This window comes from Protopterus annectens, chromosome 1.part1 (genome assembly GCF_019279795.1).
Source record: "Protopterus annectens isolate FY-2018-M chromosome 1.part1, PAN1.0, whole genome shotgun sequence".
Lineage (NCBI taxonomy): Eukaryota > Metazoa > Chordata > Ceratodontiformes > Protopteridae > Protopterus > Protopterus annectens.
In genome coordinates, this window is record NC_056726.1 from 348,719,126 (window position 1) to 348,738,163 (window position 19,038).

Consider the following 19,038-nt stretch of genomic DNA (forward strand, 5'->3'; position numbering starts at 1 on the left):
ATTTCTGGTACTCTTTGACTTGCGTGTATGTAAGAGATTCATAAGTGTGGGGTTTGTGGATGCCTTGTAAGCCAGGCGTAGATTACCCCTCAGCAATCTATAGGAGATTGAGTAGAGGGAAAGGGTTTTAAGGTGCTCTGCATAAGGCATATTTATTCCACCTTGTATTCTTTTTGTAAAGAACCTCTGAGGTCACTAGTTGCTTGATATGCCTGGTCAGGTACATACCAGAGGAAGTATTGTACTGTGTACTCTATATAATTGGTCTGATAAGGATGGAGTACAGTGGAATACGGACTGCTTTGGACCGCAATGCTATGCCCTTACTTATAAGTTGCACAACATAAAAGTATTTCCTTACCACTGTGGCCACATGGTGATCGAAGTTAAGGCAACTGTCTACGTGCGTACCTGGATCCTTGACCACTGGGTTGACTCTTAGGAGTGTGCTGTCAACATGGTAATTAGCCAGGATGGTTGACTTCCCAGAGGGTACAATTATGCATTTTTTAGCATTGAGTTTAAGACCATGGTTTTGGCACCATTTGTTAGTCAGAGATGGACCTTCTTAAATGCTAGTGTGTGCAGGGAAGTTGATGATAACCCTGCAGCTTGCAATCCTCTGCAAACATAGTCAAATGTAAACCTTCAGCATTTGCTTCAATTTCAGATTAGTAGTTGCAAAAAAGAGAGGACCCAGTACTGATCCCTGGGGGACTCCAATAGTGACTGGCCTCTTGGTGGAGGTGGCTTCACTATTTTGGCATCCTAAGTCCTATCAGTGAGCCAGTTGACTATCCTGTGGGTGGCTAAAAAAGGTTTATACCTAAATTAGTGAGCTTGTCTATAATGCCTAAGTGGGGCATTGTGTCAAAAGCCTGGCCAGGTCGAGGTAAGCTGTATGCACAGCTTTATCTTCATTAAGTGCTTTGTTTACCCGCTCAGAAAGTCCACCGGATTTAATAGGCATGACCTTCCTTTAACAAAGCCGAACTATGATGGATCCAGCTTTATCATGTCCATGATGATTCTTTCTATGGCCTTACATATGAGTCTGGCAAGACTTCTGGGCCTGTAGTTACATGGATCAGTGGTTGGTCCTCCTTTGTGCAAGGGAATGACTGTAGCATTTTCCATTTCTTGGGCACAAAACATAACTGAAGACTCCAGTTGAAAAGTGATTCAAGTGGATCGAAGAGGTCATGTTCCATGCTATTTATTAAACATCCTGGGATATCGTTGGATCCCATTAATGCAGTGCTTTTGGCCTTGGAAAGTGCATAACCCATTCCCTAGTAATGTTTGGGAGGATTGTGGTATACAGTATTTCCTTTGAACTATCTCAGGGGAGTGGGTGGAGAAATTTGAGCTGAATCTGTCAGCCAGAAGGTTGGCAATAATTTCTGGTTCAGTGTGGCTGATGCCATTTATGATAAGTTCTGTACATTGTTGTGCATTTCTCCTGAGGTTACAGACATAGATGAGAAAGCATTGTAGTTGTCCTTTGTCTGAGAAGCTATATTTTCTTCAAATTTATCGTTTGAAGTATTATTTAACCCTCTTAGCTGCCTGTTTTAGATTGGTCAGTTTTTTTTTAACTGTGTATTGCTTTGTTCCTCCTACGCTTGGCCAATTTTTTTTTCTTTTGCTGTATAATAGATTGATATTGTGATTCCACCAGGGTGGCTCGTCTTTCGAGGTTTGTCTTATTCTTAATACAAGTGGACTCCCCTTGCTCTATACAGTTATCAATATGGCTGTACGGAGATTTTGTAAATAGCTCAGCATATGCTATGGTGTTTACTGGGTTTGGGCTGCTTGGAATTAGCCAAGGTGTTTAGTAAAAAGACTTTAACCTTGGAATAGTTTGTAAAGGGTTTTGGTTTACCTGGATCCATTGATTTGATTTTTATTTAAAGTAATACTGCCTTATGGTCAGATCTGATGCGCAAAGACATTACATTAGGTGAGGAACATCGGCCCCCCCATGTTTGTGAGTACAAGGCCAAGGATGTCTGTACCCCTGGTAGGAGAATGAATCAACTGTTCCAGGATGTTGATGATAACGTTTAGGAATCATTGGGCTGGTGCATTAGAAGTGGTGTAGGAGTCCCAGTCTATCGAGGGGGTAGTTGAGATTCCCCATGAATATCTTATTGTATTGAGCAGTGAGGTACTCTAGTACATTAAGATAGGTAGAATGGGTTTCCTGGGACATGGAGGAGGACCTACTGTATATGTTGCAAGGATGTGGTACGAGATCTTGTTTATGGTGACTTGCACGGGTACAAGTTCCAGTGGGTCATACACTTTAACTAGTCTGTATGTAAGGTTGGTTTTAATGTAGGTCGAGACTGCTCCACCTTGCGTTGCTGGAGTATTGTCTGCAACTTTAAACTGTCTCTCTCTACTACACAGATATGTACACTCTCCAGGGAGAGGAAGGTTTGCAGGGAGTGGAGTTTCTTAAGACTTCTAACATTGAGTAGTAACACCTTCAAATATTGCCTAAAAAGGCACTATGGGGGTAGAAAAGGTTTTTGTTAATATCCAAAAGTCTAGAGGGTATAAGTGCAGACTATCCCTGACAAAGCAGTGTGGTCAGTCAGCCATGTCCTCCCAGGCCATCAAATACTGGGGTCTATATTATAACATTGAAGTTGTAAAACTTTGAATGTTATAATATCGAACCCACTACATCGAAGGATGAAAATAGCGAAGTCCCGGAACATCAAAATCTTACCTAGGTCAAGATTTCGGTGGGCCATACCGTGGCTTCACTATTTCCTCCACTGTGATGCGATAGTTACAGACCTTAGGGTTAGGGTGCGGGTTAAGGTAAGTGGATATTTAGGAATGTATGTATGGTGTAGTGTAGGGTTGGGTTTTGTTAACTGTATGTGTGTGTATTAATTAGTTTGTGTATAGTTTCGTAGGGTATGTGTGTGATAGTTACGGACGTTAGGGTTAGGGTGCGTGTGTGTGGTTTATTTATTTTGGTGTGCTTGTGTTGTGTGTGTGCGTTTCTCAGAACAGTGAATATTTTTCCCTGGGAAAAAAATTGCTATTCTGAGTGTTCGATATTTCAAAATTCCAAGTTCAATATTTTGGAATTTTTAATATATGATATAGACCCAAATACTGTACCCCCTTGGATTGACACCAGAAGCTAAGCCAATTGTTAAATTCAGTCATTTTCTGTTGGTAACATGGCATTATCTTTGGAGAAGGTAATATGCTGCTCAGTGCTGGGCTAATACATGCCTGAGACACATAATCATCAAACTCTATCACGTTTTACTTTATATAGTCAAAGGAGGTATGTCTCAGGTCATTAATACCCTCATGGACTATGAAAGAGTTATACTGGAACCTGTGGTTCAGTGACCTGAGTCCCTGTGTGACTAGAGAGATCCTGGCCTGGAAAGGCAGCTAACCATGACTCTCTCCTTACTCAGTCTTGTGAGGAGGGCATCTGTGTGTTTCACTGTAGAATCAGCAATGGCCAGTTAATTTGATTGGGTGCTGGCTTCATTTGAGGGCTTTACAGTAAAGGCATTGGCAACAGTGTTACTCTCTGTAGCTGGGGCTAGTGTTTTAGCAGAGTGTTTACATGATGGCTGAGGACCCTTTCTATGATTGTATTGTGCAGGACTTATTATTTTAGTAAGGTCACTGGTAAGTGCCGCAACATATAAGTAATTTTGTGTGTAGTGTCTTTACCCTGTGCAGCAGGCGTGGTGCAAGTGTCACTGACCACCTCTATTGGATTTGTTTTGGTTATATAAGAAAATATTGCTTTCTGCATTAAAGTGTAGTTATACCTCTCACATACTTTATCTGTTTTATTAAGAATAACTGGGTTGTCAGTGTACATTTGACAATTGTACTGGCTACAAAGAGAGTCAGGAAGTGCATATCCATACTTACTGATCTACTAGGAAGGATTGAGGGAAATTTAAATGTTGAATAGGTGGCAACTGCAAAAGCTGAAAGATACTTGCATGCAAATAGTAATGCTCCCCACCATCAGTTTTAAGTTGATTGAACTGATGATATGCTTTTTGTACCCTAAAATATTCACAAGGGTATAATACTTGTGATAACACCCAAGAACTGGGAAAAAAAAGCATTAACCCCTACTTCTGTCATTTTTGTTGAGTTGGTTTAGCTGATGGACAACTTCTTGCCTTCGTTTGATTGTGTTTTTTTTGTGTGCTAATTGTTCTGTATATATTTTATTTTTGTTTTAATATGTATTTTTATTGCGTTTTACTTGTGTTCTGTATATTGAGGTTTACCTCTTAGGTCAAACAGTACCTGGCAGATTCTTTCTACTGCATTTGTATATGCACATGTATAATTTTACTCCCAGGTTGGAGTGGCTCCTTTTGCTGTGGTCCATTTTGCCTCATATTTATGACTTCCTGTCTCTGTCCTACATTGCTTCATTTTCTGATTGGGGAGTTTGTTTTCACTTTTTTGTGAGATTATTTACCTTATTGGATTTGTTACTGTTGCTTTGTATGTAATGTGCTTAAATTAGACGTTTTTAGTTCTTTTATTACTTTGTAGTATGTGTTAATTTGTGCTATAGCCATGCTTTCTGTTTGTCATATTTCTCATTATTTATGCAAACTTCTTAATGTATTTGAGTTTGGGGTGCATTTTTGGTGTATGATTTTCTTTAAAATTTATTTACTTTTTTGAGAATTCCTGTGTTTGACAGTTTTCCTGCTAAATGACTTTTCAAGATGGTTGCTGTTAGATTGTGAAGTGTGTGTTTGTGTGTGCACGTGTGTAGAGAGATTTGTGAGTAAATGCGAGGTCTAGGTAGCTTTTTATCAATTTGTGTATGTACAAGTGTGTAATAAATATATATATATATATATATATATATATATATATATATATATACATATATAATGTGTGTGTGTGTCTCAAATTCTCAGTTGAATGATTTTCTGCCGCCAGAACTTTCTGAACTGCAGGAATTGTAAAAAAAAATGCAGTGTTGAATGTTTAAGAGGAAGTAGGTAGTAGTGTTGATTTTCATTACAAATTAACATTGTGGCATTATGATTTAATACAGATGTTTAAAAAGAAGACCAAGTACTATTCATATATTGCCTGCATGTGGAGATGTAATTGTCAGTTTGGTTTAATCACTTGTAAGACTTTGAGAATGAAAAACATGTAAAACTTTTCACTAATGTGCTCAGTGTCTGAAATTGCATTTGACTTTTTCTGTATAAGAATGGAAACTAAGTACAACTCTTTTTTTTTACCTGTGTATTGGTTCTGGCTGAAAAAGGTCTTTGGATCAGTCCACTTACTGGCTTGTAACTAACCACTTACCGATTTAATAGATATGTAATGAATGAAGTAAATGGATTTGTGAATTTGTAAAAGCAAAACTTCAAACCAGGTTTTATGGCGTCAACCACCAGATACAAAGGCAGGAAAGTTCATTGAAGAACTAGTGATGATTTCTGCATCTTCAACTTAGAGAGAGTATAACAAAAACGTTCTAGTGCTGTGGCTGAATAATGACACAATTGTAGAATAACTTCTTTATTGAACAAGAGATGTAAGCGCTTTCGCAGTGTATCCCACTGCTTCTTCAGACATAATGACAAACACACTACTTAATCTACTATATATCCTTGAGCAATCAGTTTATCAATTAAACAATTTAAAATTTTAAAGTGATAGTAAAACATATAAATATATATAAATACATATACATAAAATTCATCCTTAAATATATAAAATCTATAATTGTACCGTATATATTCACTCAAGTCAAGTTTTTAATTGTCTGTTTTTTAAAACTGGTTTAATAGGTATTTTATCATTAAGCCCTTTACCTTCATGGGCTTTCAACCGTACTATTCATTTAGTTTCATTAAGTTCTGTTTTATTCTTAATGTCCCCAAGTCTACTAGTTAGTTTAGTGTTTTCTACCAATAGCGTTGTCACCTCACAGTAAGACTCTGTCCAGTTCGATTCTCAGCTAGAGCAGCTTCTGCGTGGAGACATGCGTGAATGGGCTTACCTTCGTTGAAGGTTGTGCATCAGGCCTGGCAAGCCAGTACGTAAAAATCAACTGCCAATCATTAGCGGACCGGAGTTCCACTGTGGCGACCCCTAACCGGGAAAAGCCGAAAGACACAAAAAATAAACCTAAAGTTACATGTTTTGCTAAGGCATTCGTGGTGACCTGTTTCTGTATATTATATAAATGTTCCCTTATTCTAAACTTAAACTTCCTGTCTGTTTTGCCTACATAGAAGGCCATGCAGGCCACACAATAGGCAAGATATACTAAATGTTCAGAATCACAGGTGCCTTCTGCATGAAACCAAAAAGTCTTACCCAAATCTGGGTGGACAAATTTGTTTGTGGTATCTACATATTGACAAAAGTTACAACTTTTACACCCACTAACCCACTTATTAGGACCTTCCTTATCATTTCTAGGATGACATAACATTCTGTTAATATTTATCATGTTTTTATATATAAATGAGGGACGTGATCCAACTATTATCTTAACCTCTGGATCAGCTGACAATATAGGCCAAAACCTTATATGTATATGTATATATATATATATATATATATATATATATATATATATCAGTGGCAACTGTCGTATTATTAGCATATTTAACTGGCATTCTACATGATGGATATCTCCCCTGTTTAATGGGTTCAACTCTATCCATGTTTCTCTCAGAGAAATATGGTTTGCCAGATGTTGTTCTACTATTTCTTACTATTTCCATGTTGTTTACTATTTTGTCTCTCTGATATCCTCTATCAATGAATGTCTGTTCAAATAGATGTACTTCTTTATCAAAGTCTTCTTCTTTCACACATAATCTAGATGCCCTCATACCTTGCCCTTTCATCACATTATCAAATATGTGTTGTGGTTGCATACTTGTTCTAAAAAGGTTTCTATAACACTCTTTCCTGTATACTTCTGTAGTAACTTCTCCCTCGCTAGTAATGTCCAAAAAGTCTAATCTAGTGTGTGAATATTTCATAGTGAACCTAAGAAACACTGATGTCTAATTCAAATATATCAGATATGTTTGTAGCAATTCCACTGTTCCTCCCCATAAAAGAAAATGTCATCCACAAACAGTCTATAAAATTTCACATTTTCTTTATATAAACCATTCAACACATGCTCTTGCTACCACCCTGCCATCACTATATTGGCATAACTGTTAGCGCATAAAGTGCCTATTGCTACTCCGTGCTTCTGGAGATATAATTAGTAGATATAATATGATTAGTAGACCAAAAAAAAAAAAATATATATATATATATATATATATATATATATATATATATATATATATATATTGGGAATTCCAAGCATTTTTTAGAAAATTTGTATTATTTTCAACATAATATAGGTGAATTAAAGGGATGCATCATGGTTATACTGAATGTTCAATCCCTTTTCACAGCTATACCTAATGAACCAGGCATAGCTATGTTACAAAAATATTTGGAGAAATTCTCCACTTTTGACAAGGCCAAAATAGAATTGCTGCCATTTTTAATGGAAATAATATTGGAGAACAATGTATTTTTGTTTGAGAATCAGAATCAGTTACATCTCCAGAAGCACGGAGGCTAGCTACAATAGTTGGTGGTGGGAATAACATTGATGGAAGTGTTCATCATCTTCTGGCATCCTTTATATTTTCTCATGTAATATATTGCCATCCCTTATGATACGGGTGAGTGTCCAGTACCAAAGTAAATAGTCACATGCTAGCATCCCTAACAGTGAGAGCTTGTGTATTGAACTGTGTCTTACTGGCAGTTGGTATGATCCCTAGATACCAAAGTCAGGATGAGCAAAGGCCTGACATGGTCTTACTATATTGGTGTTCTTTCTAATCCTATGATAATCTTATTTGTATAATGTTGCAATCACGTATGCCCATTTGGGCTGCCTGCCAGCGACAAAATTAGTAGTCAATTCTGTCTTAACAAGAGAGTCCTAAACTGTAATTAATTGCTGTTTTTTGTTATTTCAAAGTTATCATTCTAATCCTGTTCCCAGTTCTTGTTTAATGAGATCATTCTCTTTGTACTGTGTTTGCAGATGTTCCCACAATGACCACAATTACAAGACAGGATCTGAATTTTGGACAAGGTACAATTCTTTTCTTTTTAATGTTACTGCATGTATTGGGCAACATTTTTTTGTGTTGTTTTTTGAGGCAAGGAATGTAAATTTTGCATGCTGAACTTTGACATAATGTGTCTACACATCAAAGCCAAAACAGGAGAACCTGCATCAAGTTCACTATATTTGGCTGTATGTAGTTTGTTAAATTTAATTTGGTTTGGGAAATTTTGCCACTGGACAAATTACTTCACAAGTATATTTGAAGTGCTGATGGTTAAAGCATCGTATGGTATCATATGGTAGCCTATCAGATGGTTATACCAGCTTTGTAGCTCACCTGTAATGAATTTTGCCTTTTTATGTATTATGCGATCTTTCCCATCTTTAGGTAACCTGATACAGTTTCACAGGATTAGCTACCTTGACGAGTCTCCTTCAATTTGTTTTTCAAGACAAAATATTGCACACTCTTGTCTATTTATGAATCAGAAGTTATCCTAATAGTTATGACTGTTGCCAGATAGTTTTTGCTGGTTCCAGTTAAATTTCATCTTGCATATCTTTGTGAAGGACATGTAGTAGCCACTTCATTTGCATTGTATTTTTTCATCCATAACTTTGTTGTAGAAATAGCAGAACTACAACATGCCTCCTGCTGAAAATGGGTTGCTACTCAGTTGGCTATCCCCATCAACAAATATAAATAAAAAGAATAGTTGAGCTTTAGTACATTGATATATTTGCTCTCTCTAACAGTGTATGAAGAAATTGCCATTTTATTCCAGTTTGCCTTTTCCCAAAATACATTTTGTCTGGCAGTGATTTACTCAGTTTCAGACTTTAACAATGTCATTTGGAAATTCACGTATATTAGCTTGTGTGTATTAGCAAGTAGTAGTGTAGGATATTGTTAATTGTGTCATTCCATGTCTTTCACAGTGGTAGCGGACATTCTTTGTGAGTTCCTAGAAGTTGCTATTCATCTTATTCTTTATGTTCGAGAAGTGTATCCAATTGGAATTTTCCAGAAACGAAAGAAGTACAATGTTCCAGTGCAGGTAAGAATATGACTTCCTCTGCTTTTGAAAATTCAGCTAAAAGCTTGATAACCTGACCCTTTAACTGTAGAGAGGGATGGGGTAACAGTGTTCAGGAGACTTTATAATTTTAGCATACCAGTTAGAATGTTCTTGCTATGCATCGAGAATTATGCAATAAGTAATATTTTAGTATATGTGGCATGCTAATAACTTATAACTTGGTAGCTTTGTGATTGCAATTCTTAACTCTGCCAAGCTGCTGATCATGCATCTTCACAAGTCATGCAATCTCATTTTGATTGTACTGGGCAGAACAAACATGGCCCATTATGAAGTCACAATATCAGCTGCATTGTCCTTGGTTGACGAATACTAAGAGTGTTTGTAGAGCTAGCAACACAGGCACTGTATTATAGTGTAGTAGGTGCAGCAGCTGTTTGGAGGTGTGCATATTTCCAGTTGTTAGGTTTAGCAACAGGATATACACAGGTTACAAAGTCTGCTTTGGGATCTGGGATGATTGTGCAATGAACTTCTGGTCATATTAAGCTTTTTGAAGGAAGTGGAAATTAATTTTTATTTTTGGTAAGAGAACAACCTCCTTCATCCCCCATGTAGAGGAGCATTGCCCCTGTACCTTTTTATTCAATCAACTCTGAGGTTGTTGCATCTCTACAAAATGGGAGGGGTGGTTAGATAACATCACTCTGACTATTTCATTTTGCATCCATTTCTGAATTTATGCAGGATAGGTCACAGCACAGATGTTCTGTTCCCATTTACTTTGTGTGAACTCTTGGCAGCTACTGTCCAGTCTATGTGTAGCAAAACTCTTAGGTATTTATATTAGATTGTTTTAAAAAGTTCACGTTGCTCTGACCTTCATTATTCTTGCACATATTTTGTAACATAAGTGATGCTTAATCACTGAGTGGAAATAGTTTGATTTTACTTGGGAGTATGCATTCTTTGATAAGAATCCTATAGGTAAGCCTGCGAGATCCCTGGTTATAGAAAATTCCACAGCTTCACTAGTGACTTTTCCCTTACGGTTTGTTTTATTGCCATGTATCTAGCAAGTATTGCATTTGATCGTCTTCCTATTTCCCCGATGTCCTTCAAGGATGCATCTGCAGTCCTTACATATGGGTTGTCCTGCCTCAGGCAGCCCTTCGGTCAGCCGGATTCCAAAGTCTGGGTCAGTGGCGCCCATCGCCTTTTTCGCGTCAGAAGCCTGGGGGTATAAAAGCGTCAGCGGCGCCATCTTCCCCAGTCTTGAAGCAGTTCCAGCTCCTGTAATTAAGTTACAAGACTTCAAAAGCTAAGTACCCCGTTGGGGACTCTTTCCTGCCTCAGCCGATGTCATATAAAATTAATAACAAACAAATACCTCATAAGGATTTCCACTCTTACTGCCTCCCCTGCCTAGGCCCAGACCACAACGTCTCGGCCTGTTCTGCCTGTGCTTCCTTCAGTCGGAGTATGCAGAGGAATTTTGGGGCTAGTTTCTCTTATAATATGCCATCGGAGACTCCGACTTCTCATTTAACCAAGAAACGGAAGGACAAGGACCGACACACGCAGACCGTGATTTCAGCTGAAACCACGGCTAGGCCTGCTGAAACCGAGTCCTTGGTGCCAACCGACAACCTCGGCCCTGGAGGCCCCTACTGAGTCGGTTATAGAATTTCCTTCAGAAACTGGTGTCCTGGAAACATCCAACACCATTCCTCTAGACAAAACTACACCAGCACGTGGTGCAGCCAGGCCTCCTGCATCCATGTCCATAAAGGCCTTTACCAGGGCTAAAGCTGCTAACACCCAAAAGCTTTGCCTCCCAGGGCTATTCCTCAGGGACCCACTACAGGTTCTCAGATTCTAAGTTTAGCTGAGGACCTTATTTCCTTAATTAGGGGCTCTCAGCCACATCCGGACAGGGGCTCTCAACCTCCTCGAGACAAAAGGCTCAGGGTTGAGCCCTCTGATCCACACTCCTCAGATGAGGCCTCTGATGGCTCTGCTCTCTCCGATTACCAGGAGGAGGCCTTTAGGATTCTGATGCAGAGGAATCTATCCCCTCGGCCTCTCTTCCTGAAGAGCTGTCCTTTGGGGAGACCCTGCACTCCATTAGAGACCATTTCAAATGGCAGGGCCAGGATTTCTCTGATTCAAGGAAGAGATTAAGGACCTTTTTGCATTTACCTCAGCATAGACCTTTGGCTATTCCTCCTGTTTTGAATGTTATTGATGATGTGTACTCTGAGTCTAGCATAACCCCTGACACTCTTCCTCCGGCTCCTGTCAAACCCGATAGGTACTACAGGGTCCCGGACTCTCATCATTTCCTTTACAAGGCCCATTCTGCTGATCCAGAAACTATTTCCCAAGGCCCTAAAGGGGTTGCAGCTACTACTACAAAAAATCCACTCCCCTCTGAAAGGGAGTCCAGGGCTTTAGAGAGATGGGGTAAAAAAGTGTATACTTCTGCTACTCTTTCTATGAGGGCATTAAATTGTCAATTTCATATGATACAGTACCAAGAGTATTTGTTAGATGAATTGCATAAAAAACTGTCTTCACCTGAACCCCTAGATCGCAAATCACTTCAGGATCTGGTACATAACTCCCAACAGGTTCATAGGTTCATAGGTTTATACTAGGCTATCTGCCCTAAGGCATTTATAAGCGGCTTACGCCACCCTTATATGAAAAATACTGTGCCCATTAGTTTGTTGTGCCTCTGTCCAGCAGTGACACAGAGATGATTCTAAACCTACGATCTCCCATCCACAGGTCTAGATTTCTCTTGAACAGAGTCAGCGAGGTGCTCTGCCTCACATGGACCGGGATTTTATTCCACAGCATAGGGAGTCTCTGAGTGATAAATCTATCCCTCCAGCACGTCCTATTTATATCCGTGCTAAGGTTTAAGTCGCTTGCTCTAGTGGTTTTGGTGGATTTGGATTTTTGAGGTGGAGCATGTCCATTAATTCCGGGTTGGACATGGCCTTGTATGTCAGGCACATGTCACCTCTGAGCAGACGGTATGCGACTGAATAGAGCTGGAGTTTCTTCAATCTGGCAGCATATGACAGATTTTGGAGTCCCTTTATCCTTTTGGTGAGGAACTTTTGGGGTCTCTCAATTGCTGTAGATGTCGGGTGAGATACATCCCGAATGGGGCATTGTACTCGATCATTGGTCTGATAAGTGAAGAGTACAGGGAACAATGACCTCACTAGATCTGGATGTGAATCCCTTCATGATCAGGTGGGCAATGTAGAAGGTCTTTCTAACCACTTTAGCAATGTGAGTGTCAAAAGAAAGGCCACTGTCAACCTGGGTCCCCAGGTCCCTGATAACCTCTTCTGTGCTTAGTGGATTGCCACCTATATGGTAGCTTGGGGTTACCTTGTTTTCCCGAAGGGTATGACTATACATTTTTGGCGTTTAACTTCAGGCCATGGCTCTGGCACCAGCTATCTGTTTCCGTGAGTCCCTTCTGAAGGATATCCGTGTCCGATGCACTTTCCACTATGGCCCAGTTTGCAGTCATCTGCAAACTTTGTCAGCCAAAGTCCTCCCATGTTGGCCTGTACTTCTGAGAAGTAGATGCCAAACAATAGGGGCCAAGGACCGAGCCCTGTGGGACACCACTTGTGACCGGCTTGGAGTCTGACACAGCGCCAGCAACTCTAACCCTGTGGGTTCTGTCCTTAAGCCAGTTTGCAACCCATCTTGTGACATATGGGTTTACATTTAAGCTGGTAAGTTTTTCTACAATACCCAAGTGGGGTATTGTGTGCAAGGTCAAGGTAGGCTGTATGGACTGCCTTTCCTCATCAATGGCCTTGGTGACTGTTTCAAGAAGTCGACCAAGTTCAAAAGGCATGATCTTCCCTTGACAAAGCCAAACTGGGTCGGGTCCAATGTCTGCAAGTCCCCTATATCTTTGTTTATGAGCTCCATTATGATCCTCTCCATAGCTTTGCAGACTAGACTTGTTAAGCTTATGGGCGGTAATTACCAGGGTCCGTGAGGCGCGCCTTTGTGGAGTGGGACCACAGTTGCCGTACGCCACTCCTTGGGCACGTATCCTGTGGTAAGGCTGAGATTAAACAGCTGCCTTATGTGCGGGTTTAATTCCTCATTTAGCTCGTGTAGCACACAGCCGGGGACACCATCCGGTCCCATTGATGCTGTGTTTTTAGCTTTAGAGAGAGCAGCTTTCACCTGCGCATTTGAGATGTCCGGGAGGCTACACTCGGCTGGGATAGTTATCTCTCCTTTAGGGGGGGAGAGGGGGGTGAAGTTTGCACTGAACCTGTCTGCCAGTATGTTGGCAATGTCTGTGGGTTCAGTGATTTTTGTATCATTTTGGACAACCATTTCTTGCAGTGTGGTTATGATGCATTGGAAGCTTCATGTAGGTCAGCTATGACAGGTGCAGTCATACGTAGGCATGCTTGGCTGAAGGAACAGTCTCTGCCAGACCATGTTAAAGCAAAACTTCTGGATGCTCCATTGGAAAAGCAAAAGTTATTTGGCTCCACTGCTCAGGAGGTCTTAAAGAAATTTGAGGAAAAGGCAAAATCTGTACAAACAGTCAAAGAATTTCTCCAAGTCCAACCACCAAGATTCAGCAGAAATTGGCCTTCCAAGAATTGGTCCTTTCCAGACACAGAGATATTTCAAAGAGGCAAGAACAGGCGTGCCAGAGGTAGAGGGCAAGCTAGAGGCTCCTACAGAGGACGTCAATGGCAGCCTCCTAACCAGAGAGGTAGTGCAGGACCTACAACTGCTGCACAAGGACAGACTCAATGACTTTACTTTGGCCCCGCCAGCCAGGGCTCAATTGGAAGCACCTTTGGACGGAAAGCTTTCTTTATTCTCAGAAAATTGGCACAGTATTACAAGGGACAAATGGACACTGCAAATAATAGACAAAGGATACAGGTTCCATTTTCACACATTACCAAAAAGAAAAGGCATGCCAGACCTGCCACCGAATCAAAGGGCAGAGGCTTTGAAACAAATCTCCAAATTAATGCAAATGAAAGCTATAGAAAAGGTTCCTCTTTCAGAACAAGGCCAAGGATTTTATTCCAGACTATTCCTTGTTCCAAGAAAAGAAAAACAATGGAGGCCTATTCTCGACCTGTCCGCACTGAATACTTATCTCATTGTGCCAAAATTCGAAATGCTGACTCTACAGCAACTCCTTCCTATGCTGGGCAAGGGGTCTTGGCTGGTAACTCTAGACCTCAAGGAGGCATACCTGCATGTCCCTATCAGACAAAGTTGCAGAAGACACCTCAGATTTCTTGCAGGTTCAGAGCATTATCAATTCTCAGCATTGCCCTTTGGCTTGTCTACTGCGCCCAGAGTATTCACGAAATGCCTGGCATCCGTAATTGCACACTGCAAACTTCAGGGGATTCAAATATACCCATATCTGGACGACTGCCTTATACAAGCAGACAGCCAACAAACTTTGGTAAAACACTTGAATTATGCCATCCACCTACTTCAGGCCTTGGGATATACAGTCAGCATTCACAAATCAAGACTTGTTCCATCCCAAAGAACAACCTTTCTGGGTGCGAATCTAGATACAACCACCCAAATGGCTTTTCTCACAGAAGAAAAACAAAGACAACTACCGAATTACTTCAAAAATCTGACAAGACAAACTCAGCTGACTGCAAGGAAAATCCTGCAGGCCCTGGGTTACATGGCATCCTGCATTCTTCTGATTCCACAAGCAAGGCTGCATATGAGGAAACTACAATGGTACCTAAGGAGTTTATGGACTCAGCACAGTCGCAGCCTAGAAACTTTGATACCACTCATTCCATGCCTTCAAAAGGAATTTCTGTGGTGGGTCCAAGCAAGTCAGTCAAACAGGGGTCTGCCCTTCAGCAAACCAATAACCAGCCAAACCATTACAATGGACGCTTCAGACCATGGATGGGGAGCACACATGGAGGGCAGATGCATTCAAGGATTATGGTCACAAAAAGAGCTACACATGCACATAAACCTAAAAGAGATGCTGGCTGTGATACATGCAATCGAGGCCTTCAGACCCTTTCTGCATCAAGGCCACCTGCTAATAAAGACAGACAATACCACAGTTATGTGGTACATAAACGAGCAAGGAGGTACTCATTCCTACCCTCTTTGCAGACTGGCAATGAATCTTTGGGAACTTTCCCTGAAACTCAATATAGAGCTGCAATCCCAGTTTGTGCCAGGAAAGGACAATATACTGGCGGACAGCCTAAGCAGAAATATCATGGATGCACACGAATGGATGCTGCACCCAGACATTTTCCTTCAGATAACACAATCATGGGGGAGGCCGGACATAGATCTTTTTGCCTCCCACCACAATCAGCTGAATAAATTCTGCTTAAGGACATACCACCCACAAGCATGGAAAGTGGACGCCCTCACTTTCAGCTGGAGAACTCTAACAGTGTATGCATTTCCACCTCCACAATCATCAGGTGAAGAAATTCTGCTCAAGGACATACCACCCACAAGCATGGAAAGTGGACGCCCTCTCTTTCAGCTGGAGAACTCTAACAGTGTATGCATTTCCACCTCTCCCATTAATGACCAAGGTCTTACTGAAGATCAGGACAGAGCAGCCCAAAGTGATTCTAATAGCTCCAGACTGGCCAAGACAGCACTGGTACCCACTGTTAAAGAGCATGTAAACCGTGGCCTCTTCCTCAATGGCCACTTCTTCTGACACAGCACAACTACAAAACTCTGCATTCCAACCTAAAAACCTTGCAGCTAACAGCCTGGAGAATACCTTGACTCCTCCCCAGGATAAGCTATCCAAGAGAGTGAAGGATATCATCATGGGCCTTCCACAAGAAAGGCATATTCAGCAAAATGGAAAAGATTTCGCACTTGGAGCACCACAAAGGGCCTAGATGTGACAGTGATGAACATGGCACATATCCTGGAATACTTGGCAGAAATGCTCCACAATGGCCTGTCTTACTCTTCCATAAAAATCCATGCTTCAGCAATTTCAGCAGAATACAACACTGATCCACCTGTCTTCTCTCATCCTCTCCTAAGACAGTTTCTAAGAGGAATTCAAAACATCAATTCTCCAAGGAGACCACCAGTGCCTACATGGGACCTTAATTTCATGTTGGAAAAACTAACACTGCCTCCCTTTGAACCAGCAGCATCTTCAGAACTACAGTTCCTGTCTTGGAAGACTGCCTTCCTTCTGGCCATAACCTCAGCAAGAAGAGTATCTGAGTTGCAGGCCCTCATGGCAGTACAACCATTTCTTATTTTTCATCAGGACAGAGTCTCATTGAGAACCAATCCTTCATTCATGCCAAAGGTGGTATCCAGGGTCTCATTGAACCAAGCTATTCACCTGCCTACCTTCTTTCCAAATCCACAAAACAAAGGGGAGAAACTTCTGCATACCCTGGACATTCACACAGTTGTGCTACTACTGGGACAGAACTAAAACTTACAGAAAAACTGACCAGCTGTTTGTAGCATATGCTGCTGGTGCACAAGGAAAAGCAATTTCCAAACAGACAATTTCAAAATGGATAGGGAATTGCATTCGATTTTGTTACTCCTTTCATGGCAAACCTGTGCCAGCTAACATTAGACCTCATTCCACCAGAGCCACAGCCACCTCCACAGCCTTCTTAAGAGGGGTGGCTACCAAGGACATTTTAGAAGCTGCTACATGGAGCTCCGTGCATACATTTTCCAAGCATTACAACTTACCCTTATATTCCAGATCCAGAGCAGGCTTTGCTACGGCAGTCCTGCAGGGCATTTTAGCTACACCATCCTGTTCTTAGATCCTACCACCCCCACATTGGCTATGGTATTCTACCCATATGTAAGGACTGCAGATGCAACCTTGAAGGACATAGTACAGTTTTGTACCTACCATAAATGTAGATGTCCGATAGGTATGCATCTGCAGTCAGGTTTACCCTCCCTCCTTCCCCTCTGTGGTATTCCTTGGGTACTTAACCCCAGCTAGCTATGAGAGGGATATCTATTATGGTGTATTTGTTTTATATTTCTGTGCATGTTTGGATTTTATTGCATCTCTCCAAATTTAGCCTTCCTTAGAGGGCACCTGGCATCTGGGGCAAGAAAAACTGAGGAAGATGGCCGGCTGATGCTTTTATACCCCAGGCGGGAAAGGGCGACTTCAGCCGACGGACCCAGACTTTGAAATCCGGCCGACCGAAGGGCTGCCTGAGGCAGGACAACCCATATGTAAGGACTGCAGATGCATACCTATCGGACATCTACATTTATGGTAGGTACAAAACTGTACTTTCTGCTTTCCATATTTGTCTTTTCCTATGCATAAATTTGTGAGCAGTAAATTAAGTAAGTTATAGGAAAAGAATATACACAGGATCCTGTATGTGACATAGATAAAAATATAGCAAAGGAGCAAGAAAGGTTCACAGGTAGTACACAGAAAAGAAGTAAAGCTATAATAATGGAGGGAAAAGATGAGGAAAGTGAAGAAGAGTCGCTTAATACGAACAAAGAGGAATATGCTAACTGGCAAGCAGTGAGGGGAAAGAAAAATCGTAGAGGAAAAAGGCTGAAAGAGAGGAAAAGAAAGTTTTTAAAAGTGTAGTTGTGAAGGAAAACAAAAAAGGCAAAGGATGAAAGAGGAAATTAGCAAAAGAATAGCTGTAAATGTTAATAGTATGAAGTATATTAAAAGAAGATTAGATATTTCAGAATGGTGTGCTTCACTTGATACACACATTGTATTAGAAGATAATAGAATCTTGACAGAAGAAAGGTTATACGGTGAAGTATTATGGGGTGGAAACATTATATTGAATTTGGGAAAAGATGCATGTTCAGGAATAGGTGTAATATGTCAAGAAAACATTAAAATCTTGAGAAGAATAACTGTAATAGATTTAAGATGGAAACATTATTGCAATATATGCCTATGTTACAAAGAAAGAAAGATGATAAAAAAAAAAAATCTAAATTATGTAGGTGTTAATATGGATATAATATTAGTGGGGTATTTTAATTACAGTTTAAGAATAGGAGGAAAACAGTAGTGATGTTAAATGTATGGGTCTACTTCATAACATTGAAATTTCATAATGTTGAATTTCATAACATTGAGACAGTAGCATCGAAAATTCAAAACATTGAAAACTCAGAACATTGAAAGTGTGCTTCATAACATTAAAAACTACATTGCACAAGTAAATATCACCTCCACCTACAAAACCACCTAACTAACAAACACACTTTCTGCTACGTTTCTGCAGGGGGGCAAGCCCCCCTGCACCCCCCACCCCACCCCCGTAAATTAAATATACCAACTCCAAGATCGCACTACAGTGGAAAATTAACCGTTTTTCCACTGTAATGCTATCTTGGAGTTGGTATATTTCATTTATGGGGGGTGTGGGGGGGCAGAACCCCCCACATGGGGGTGCAGGGGGGGGCTTCCCCCCTGCAGAAATGTAGTAGAAAGTGTGTTTGTTAGGTGGTGTTATAGGTGGAGAGGATGTTATTTACATATATGCATTGTAGTTTTCAATGTTATGAGGCACCCTTTCAGTGTTCTGGGTTTTCAGTGTGTTTTGGGTTTTCAGTGTTCTGAAATTTAACATTATGAAATGTCAGTGTTATGAGGTAGACCCTAAAATTATACATGAGATAATAAAAAAGTGGAAAGATATACATATGGGAAAATATTTGCATTACAGAATAAGTGAAATTAAAATCAAAACTGGTTATTTTTTTAGTACCTGACCGTTATAAATGTTACAAAAA

General features: G+C 40.5%; 1 protein-coding gene across 1 annotated transcript in view; it reads left to right on the plus strand.

Annotated features, from left to right (window-relative positions):
• Positions 1-8,129: 8,129 nt before the first annotated feature.
• The window catches only part of MAD2L2 (mitotic arrest deficient 2 like 2), a 294,862-nt gene continuing 283,953 nt past the window's right edge, over positions 8,130-19,038 (plus strand). The window contains exons 1-2 of the mRNA XM_044075212.1: positions 8,130-8,185; positions 9,101-9,219. Coding sequence (XP_043931147.1) covers positions 8,146-8,185; positions 9,101-9,219 — 159 coding nt within the window. The 5' untranslated portion in view covers positions 8,130-8,145. The remainder of the gene's footprint in view (positions 8,186-9,100; positions 9,220-19,038) is intronic.